At 48.5% G+C, this 8699-nt stretch overlaps 2 protein-coding genes across 6 annotated transcripts in view; both read left to right on the forward strand.

The window, feature by feature from the left end:
- The window catches only part of LHX1 (LIM homeobox 1), a 7168-nt gene extending 4607 nt beyond the window's left edge, over positions 1-2561 (forward strand). The window contains exons 4-5 of the mRNA XM_019636773.1: positions 150-315; positions 690-2561. Coding sequence (XP_019492318.1) covers positions 150-315; positions 690-1069 — 546 coding nt within the window. The 3' untranslated portion in view covers positions 1070-2561. The remainder of the gene's footprint in view (positions 1-149; positions 316-689) is intronic.
- A 4276-nt stretch (positions 2562-6837) lies between these two features.
- Positions 6838-8699, forward strand: part of AATF (apoptosis antagonizing transcription factor) — a 108522-nt gene continuing 106660 nt past the window's right edge. For 3 of the 5 annotated variants that reach the window (XR_002123281.1, XM_019636783.1, XM_019636782.1), the window contains exons 1-2: positions 6838-7151; positions 8110-8298. Coding sequence is in view for 4 of the 5 variants with exons in the window: in XM_019636783.1 (XP_019492328.1) it covers positions 7061-7151; positions 8110-8298 (280 nt within the window). In the remaining variant the exon portion in view is untranslated. The remainder of the gene's footprint in view (positions 7152-8109; positions 8299-8699) is intronic. The other 2 variants (XM_019636785.1, XM_019636784.1) reach the window with 1 other exon arrangement.

Raw genomic sequence — 8699 nt, forward strand, 5'->3', positions numbered from 1 at the left:
CCACTACCACCACCACCTTACAACACACACAAACACACACACGGATTCCTGAGAGCTAGGTGGTGGATGGTCAGGGGCCGGGCCGGGCCGCGCACCCGAAGTGGGGGGCGGGGTCTTTCTGCCCTCACCTCGCGGCCTGTATGCTTCAGGTCTGGTTCCAGAACCGACGCTCCAAGGAACGGAGGATGAAGCAGCTGAGCGCGCTGGGCGCCCGGCGCCACGCCTTCTTCCGCAGTCCGCGCCGGATGCGGCCGCTTGTGGACCGCCTGGAGCCGGGCGAGCTCATCCCCAACGGGCCCTTCTCCTTCTACGGAGGTGGGTGCGCTGCCCCGCGCAGGGCGCGGCGAGGCCGGGGTTGCCTTCGTTGGAAGCGGGTGGCAGCGCGGGAGGCGCTTCTCGCTTTCTATAGAGAAGTGGAAAGATGGGTGATGGCTGGGGGAGTAAGTGAAGCGGGAGGTAGTGAGACTGAGGGCCGAATTCCCGACCCAGAATGAGACGGGTGGTTAGGGAGGGATCGGCTCCTGTGATCGCTCCCAGCCTCCTCCCTGCTTTCAGCCCCGCAGGGAGCCCACAAAGGGCGAGTGCCGCGCGTTGCCCTCCCAAGCCGGCTGGCGAGCCTGCCTCCCGGCCCTTTCTACCCGCCCCACCCAGGGCACCGCCCTGATATCCTCCTCTCCGTCGCTCCGCAGATTACCAGAGCGAGTACTACGGGCCTGGGGGCAACTACGACTTCTTCCCGCAAGGCCCCCCGTCCTCGCAGGCTCAGACGCCAGTGGACCTGCCCTTCGTGCCGTCGTCTGGGCCGTCCGGGACGCCTCTGGGCGGCCTAGAGCACCCGCTGCCGGGCCACCACCCGTCGAGCGAGGCGCAGCGGTTCACCGACATCCTGGCGCATCCCCCCGGGGACTCGCCTAGCCCCGAGCCCAGCCTGCCCGGGCCTCTCCACTCAATGTCTGCTGAGGTCTTCGGGCCCAGTCCACCCTTCTCGTCGCTGTCGGTCAACGGCGGGGCGAGCTATGGGAACCACCTGTCTCATCCCCCCGAAATGAACGAGGCGGCCGTGTGGTAGCGGAGCCTCGCACGGACCGCGGAGTTCGTGGTTGTACAGAAGCGAACTTTTATTTAAGAAAAATAGAAAAAAGGAAAAAAAAAAAAGCAAGTCACTTCCCCACACTTTCCTCCAGCCTCGGGGACCATTTTCTGTCTGGGGAGACCAGATGGAAAAGGGACACGAAATAGGATCCAAATCTGCCTGGAGGTAGGGCTGGGATCCGCGCTGGCTGGCAAAGTGCAGGACCCGGGCTCTCGAAGGGAAATTAGTCCTCTCCCCACTTCCCACCTGGAGCCGGATTGGTGGAAAGACAGCGCGGGCATGCACTTCTGGCCGACCCCGCGGCGCAGAAACACCCACGTCCGCCGCAGGGGCTCACGGCCAGAGGTGACGCCAAGAGCCGCAGGGTGGGAGGCTGCAGCGGGGTGAGGGAGGTGAAGCGGCCCGCGGCGCTCCCGGGCTAGCCAGGAGGGTTTTCTGGCTCTGGGAAATCTATTAGTGTCGGTCTCAGAGTTCAGCAGCAGCAGCAGCGACAACAAACTTTTACAACTTCGGAAACGCCCGACCTGCTGTGCATCAGGTGGGACTATATATATATATATTTGGGTTTGTTTTGTTTTTGGTCTGTCTGGGTTTTTTGTTTTTTTTTTGTTTTGCCAAAATTGCAAAATTCTAAATGTAAAGCCCTCAGTATCAACTCTTCTACCTTCACAAAGCCACACACACACACACACACACACACACACACACACACAAATAGGATGGTCTCTAGCTAGACCTCTCAGTAAAATGACTTGAACATCAGCTGTATAAGAAAAGTATTCTACCTTCACACACACACAAAGTTAAACAAAAAAAAAGACTATTGAACTAAAAACAGTCAACTGTTTACGTATAATGTTAAATTCAGGAGTTCAGTGTTTTACTAATATATCCTGTTTTGAAACCTCTTGTTCAGAAACAAAATGTTTTGAGCAATCAACCAAAATTGTTCATTTTCTTTTCCTGTAGATGTTCTGACAGATTTGCAGGGCTCACAGCTCACTGTGCTAGTATGTAAAAAGGTGTTGTTTACACAAGGCAAAGAGAAAACACAGTATCAGACACTTGCCAAATAGAATAATTATAGCACAAATACTGTAAAGGTGCGTGGCACCACAACCTGAGAAAGTGTTAAAAAAAAAAGTGTTACAAGGTTTAAGAAAAAAACATCTTTGCTAATTTTTAGTCCTGTTGAACATTCATGGAATTGTTAATATGACTTATATAGACCCACACAGGTTTTATTTTTGTGTCTTTAAAATAAAAGTCCAAAATATTTAAATTTTATGGTCAAATATGCAGTCAACAGCTGCTACTTTTTTCTTTATATATTAAATTTCTCATATGTCTTTTATTGTTCTGATAAACCTAAGCTTGTGTGACCTCCAGTGCATATTAGACCATTCACTGTATGAAAGAAAACATGTTGAACAAATTTGTGAGTTTATAATAAAAATAGAAAATCTGATGTTTAGATAACTGGTGTGTTATTTGATGTTTTAACAACTAGGAGGGAGGCAGGATGGGGAGCTAAATGACTCCTCAGAAGCTAGGAGGATGAGACACAGGACCGAGGTGTCTGTTTTAACTTTGGCTGTGGTTGAACCCCATTGCTAATGCCAGCCAAGCTTTTCTCTGTGGTTTCCTGCTGTTATTAACTACGGATTTGCCTTCTGTGGATTTAACTGATACCATTGAAGAGATGTTTGCTGAGAAGTTAATAGAGAATTTGAAATAGAAATCAAATCCATGGCTACAAATGAGTGACCCCTGATCTGTGATTAGGCATGAGACCCCATACACTCTCTCCTCTTCTTTGCACATGCAAAACTGGACTTGTGAATGTCAGTTCCCTGCAAATATATAGTTAGAGGTGGTCTTTTTCAGTGTCAATTCATTTCCCATAGATAATCCTGCTTTCTAATGTGGTAGTTTGAAAGATAATGTAAAATGAATGTATAGTACATCCAGAAATGAAATCTTTTAACTCCTTTCACAAAAATAATACGAAATAGTTGTTTTATAGTATTTATTACATGTAAAGTTTGCCAGAAGGAAAACTATTTTGCTTCACACAGATACATGTTACATTTCTCTGAAAGATGAGTAAAAATAACCAATATAGAAATCAAATGTCAACCGGCAGTTGCAAATTGGTTCTGAAAAGTAGTTCAGCTCCTTCCAAGCCTTTATTAATTGTGGAAGGAATTTAAATATTTTATCTACTATGAAATACATGTGTTTTAATATCACATGCTCTTAGAGTTCCAAAATTGCCATATCACCTAGACTTCAGTATAGGTTATTTATTCCCTTATTTAAAAAGAAATCAAGGTTTTAGATTAAATGGTATGTAATTTCCAGTGTTTGCATATTTTGTTGAGACAACCAACTGTATCTTTGCTGCCAATAACATCTTTAAAATAAGGAATATTTCACTGCATCCATAGGACGGCTTATACAATGAGGAGGACTATCAGGGAGGAATCTGACAGTGGTCTTTCAGAAATCCAGATTTGTGAATTACACGGGAGACTTTTGAAATTCCTAACCTCTGCATGCAGCACATTTTTTTATCTGCTTTGTATGCAATCACTGGATTGGCTTGTTTTTGCCCTTTTATCATTTCTATACCTTAAATCTTGGCCAACTTATTCATTATAGCCACCCCCTTTAAAGATACTCATTTCACTGAACGTTTGCTCATTGGGAAGCTGCATTTTCCTATCAAGCCTGCTGGATTATTTAGCAGCTTTATTGTGGAATGGAGTACTTGATAAGCATTTTAGAATTGGGCGTTCGGTGTGGACACAGTTCTCTGACTCCGTGGCGGCATCTCAGTCTTTCCCCCTTCTTGCTGTATCCTGAACCCTAATGAATACCTGAACAGGTGGCAAAGCTTAGCAGTCAGATTTGGAGCCGCTGAGAGAAGGAGGTCTAGAAATGTCAGGGGCTGTTCTATTTCCCATCAGACCAGAGCTGCCCACCTCTGGCCCTGAGGTACAGAGAAGCGCTGCACCATCCCTACGTAACAGGGCTGAGAGCTCTTGGGAGAGGTGCGGGGATGGAGAGGAGCGCCAAGGCGGTCCCTTCCCGCCCAGGAGGGCAGTCTCCTCTGTGGCCAGGCTTCGCAGCCTGGTTCTTCCCTGCGGCCATCTTAAAGCTGCCACCTCTGTGCTTTTCGCCACCTATCCTCAGGGTGCCAGCGGTGGGAGCCACCATCTGCCCTGGGCGAGGGAGGCAAAGCTCACCCACCAAATTTCTCCAGGTTGGGGAAGGCTTGGGGAGGCTAGGGGCTACTTTAGAGTGAGACAAGGTGAGGGAGGACTCTGCATGGAGAGACGGGACAGGCATCAGCAGGGGTCTGGGACCGGAGTTTGACAGCATCTGAGAAGAGAAGAGAGAGTCAGGTAAGAACCTGGTTTCCCTAAACTATTGAAACTACTAGTCGTGTGTGACAGACAGTTGATTGGGACAATGGAGGGGGGCTATCCAATATCACTCCTGCACATCCTCTGCTATTCCTACACCTGCCTGCCACTTTGCAGCTCTTAGGCATCAGGCAGAGGGACTGTGAACCAGGAGACCCTCTGACCTTCTCTGGAGAAAGTTGTTCCTTTGGGAATGTGCTCCCATTTATTCCCATCCCACTGCTTCTGTCATCTGCTCTCATCTCAGAGCAGTTAGAGGTTTACATTTTTTCTAGGAGGAGTAGTCTTTTAAATATCTCCTCCCATAGTTTACTCTCTATTTCTATCCCTATCCCCATAAGGAAACCCCTTTTTCCTTCTCAAGAAACTAGATCAAGTGGGAAGGGGGGCAGAGAGAGCTTTTAGGAGGTTGCTATCCTGCCCCATACCTTGACTTCTCTCAGTTGCATCTTAAGTTTTAGAACTCGTTCCTCTTTACTTCCTCAGTATGGGGTAAGAAAGCAGGAGAAGCTTCTTGGGGGGCCCTAGGATGTGTGGGATAGAAGTAGAACAGTCTTGATTTCTTCCTCAAAAGGCTTCCCAAGTCAGTAAGGAAGCAGAGAAAAGGAGAGGAGCAGGTCTTTGGCATTTTCTGCCCAGAATCACCCAAATAGTGTCCTCTTTGCTTGGAGGTGGTCTTTGACCTGCCTCGCCTTCCTCCCTTTTTCCTCCCTTTTCTTTACCTCAAGGCCAAGTTTCTAAGCATTATTAGTGTCCAAAATAGGAAGGGAAGAGGATTGGGGGATGTAGTTTCCTAAATGTGGGCTGAGAGAAACATTTTTGTCCTTTGAAGCCCAGGACAATGGCCCCTTGTTGCAGCCTGAGGAGCGTGCTTTTGGGGGGGGGGCAGACACACACACTAGGCTGCAATTACAGGGGATATGTTAAAAAAAAACAAAAAAACCCTGTTCCCTAGTCTGAATTTTCTTGCAGATGGTAAAAAGCAGTTTTCTTTGCCTGAGTCCCCTGCCTAGGGTGACCACATCCTAGTCTGGCATTCTTCCCCTTCCATGTTTGGGTGGGTGTCTACCTTAAGAGGTTCACTTTCCTCTCTACAGCCATCTAGGAAAGCAACATGGGACAAGGTACTCTAAAGTGGTGGTCTCTCATCACTCTTGATCCCCAAGGCATAAGAGGACTGTGAAAGTCAGGGACCCTCACTTCCCTTAAGTTCCACAGGAAACACTGGGGAGCTAAGGGTTCCCCAGGCAGTTCAGCTGTGGGATCCAACTGGCCTGGGGTGTGCCCAAATAAGGCACGGGGTACCCCTAATGTCTGTTTTTCTGGATCCTTTTGAGGCTGTTTTTTAAGATGTTCTAGGTCTCTACAGGTGACCTCTAAACAGATACTGGAACGATAGACCACTTTGTACACACACTAATCATCCCTTATTGCAGTTTCTGTTTACATGTTTGTCTGCCCCACTAAGCTGATCACCATCAGGAAAGAATTTAACTTACTCATTATTGTATCTTATCTAGCAATGCCTGCCACATAGCGGGCAGTCAGGGAATGCTTGATGAAGGAAAGGGAATATAAAAGGATTGATTGTATCTTGCCATGTGCCTGGGTGCAATTAAATTGGTCCTATTAAGTCTTTATATTTTGCCGTGCCCCTCTAATTGTAGACTTGAGTTTTTCTGTATTTGTGCATCAGCTCCAAGTATCTGAGTATGTCCTCATCTTTGGACAGAAAAAATATCCATACCGATGGGTGTGCACTTGAGTAGTAATCCCCACTCCACGCCCTTTTTCCTGCTCAGACAAGGCTACTTGGAGAAGCTACATAATAGATCTTTATTTATGCACAGCCATAGCGATTTCTAGTTATTCTTAATAAAGACGTCAGCAGTCCGTCGCACATTTACACATCTCTGACACAAAATTCTCAAATCGTGGCTGCCGCGGGGCCAGAGGCTTTAAGCCCGGCCCCAGAATCCTCCAAATTGTGAAATGCCAAGACCTGCTTTTGGTCCCAGTGTGCGCGTGCAGGAAAGCGCACCTGAGGCTCGAGAGGCTTACCCTTTACTCCCTCCTCCTTTCCAAATCAGCCACCATTGGTCACGGCTACACTACATTTTATTTCTAAGCAAATCTCGTACAAATGTTGAAGCATATTTTTTTTGCAAAGGGACAACGGCCGCTCGTATCGCAACCTTTGCTTGGCGCCGGCGTTAGCCACATCTCTTTGCGCGCTCCCGCACCGCCCAAGACATCCCGCCCCCCTCGACGCACGCGCACACGGGTCTGGACCGCGACAATCGGTTTACCCAGGCGCTTCCGCCTTACTCCTAGCAACGCCCGTCCTGACGCGACAGGCCCCGCCCCCATCCGCGAGCCTCCCGGAAGTTGCCTGTCGGGAGCTGGGCACGCATCTCCGCGCGGTGCCTGACTCGTCTGAGGGACAGTATCTGGGCGGGAGAACCCGGCCGGGAGAGAGCGTCCGCGCCCGGGCTGGGGCAGCACATTCACGTGCGCGGAGCCGAGGCTGGTGACGATGGCGGGGCCGCAGTCCCTGGCGCTGCAGCTGGAACAGTTGTTGAATCCACGACCGCGCGAGGAGGACCCTGAGGCCGACCCGGAGGAGGGTGAGGCTGACTGGGGCAAGGCCATGTGCGGAGCGGTGGGCCCGGCCCCATGCGGACCCTGACGGAGTGTGAGGGGCCGGCAGCTGGGTCTTGCCGCCCGGCCTACTCTTCTTGCCCTTGTGTAGAGGAAAACTGCCTCCCGGGGGAGTTGCCCCGGGCTCTGGAGCAGCTCCGTCTTCTTTTTGACACGCACTCTAGACTTGGAGCTCGGGTGGGCGGAGCATCCGGCGGATTCATCTTCGGGTTAACTGGCTGTTGCAGGGAGCCAGAGTCTGATAGCAGGTTGTAAGTTATCTTTCAGGACGCTCTTACAGAGATTGCTTTAGAAATGAGAAGAAGGGAGTCTCACCCATTTTTAAAACTCTGCCTGCCCCTAAGAACTTACTTGGAGAATGAAGGAAGAAGTAGACTTCCATGGTGCTGTTTAAGCCTCTTTAGCCACAAGACACTTGCTTAGGGGCTGATGAGTTAGACTGCTGTTTTGTAAGCTCATGTTCATGGTCTAGTTGGGAGTAATCCTGCTTTAGACCTGAGTCAGAAGCGTGAGGAAGGGAATAAGGAAAGATAAATGTGAGTGCTGGACCGTGTCTTAGGAATATCAGTTGAAGGAACTGGAGTTGTTTCGCCAGGATAAGCGAAGAAAACTCCCTGAGGGATGGAATGGAGTGAGGATAGAACATGATGACGGCTGACTTACAATATTTAAGTGAAGAGGAATTACACTAGTTTTATTTGATACAAGGAATAGACATATATCCTTCTAGTAGATACAGAGCTTTCTCTTCGTGGACAGTAGTAAGATAGAGGTCTACCTTGGGAGGTAATGAGTTTCCTGTTCCTGGAAGTTGGTGAGAATTTTGTAGAGGGCATTCAAGTATGAGTTGAAAGGGTTGTACGGGGTTATTATTAAAGTTCTTTCTGACCGAGAGATTGATTATTTTTTCCTCTCCCCCCACAGCCACTGCTGCCAGAGTGATTGACAGGTTTGATGAAGGGGAAGATGGGGAAGGTGACTTCCTGGCTGTGGGTAGCATTAGAAAACTGGCATCAACCTCCCTCTTGGACACAGATAAAAGGTATTCTGGCAAGACCACCTCTAGAAAAGCATGGAAGGAAGACCATTGGGAGCATCCTCTGTCAGGTTCTGGTGGGTAGACATATTTGCATGTTTTTTTATTTTTGTATGGTATTCATTCTCTTTTTTTCCTTAAATTTTTAGGGTTAAAATGCCCCCCCCCTTTAATGAACTTTGTAAGACTAGTCTATGTACCCCCACCTATTATCTTAAGAGAGACCATTGATTTGGCATTAGAAAGGGCCTTAGAGGTACTTAATTTCACTTCATAAGGAATCTAAAGCCTGGAGCGATTTACGTTGCCACACTTCTTTTTTTTTTAAAGATTTTTATTGGGGAATTGGGGGACGGGGAACAGACAAGTTGCTGTCGTTTTTTTTTGTTCTTCAATCTAGTTGTGGAGGACGTTGCTTCACTGGCCCAAGTTGGCACCATCATTGCGCTCTTCCCGGGCAAGGCAGATCAGTCGCCAG

The sequence above is a fragment of the Hipposideros armiger genome, unplaced genomic scaffold (genome assembly GCF_001890085.2).
Source record: "Hipposideros armiger isolate ML-2016 unplaced genomic scaffold, ASM189008v1 scaffold_29, whole genome shotgun sequence".
Taxonomy (NCBI): domain Eukaryota; kingdom Metazoa; phylum Chordata; class Mammalia; order Chiroptera; family Hipposideridae; genus Hipposideros; species Hipposideros armiger.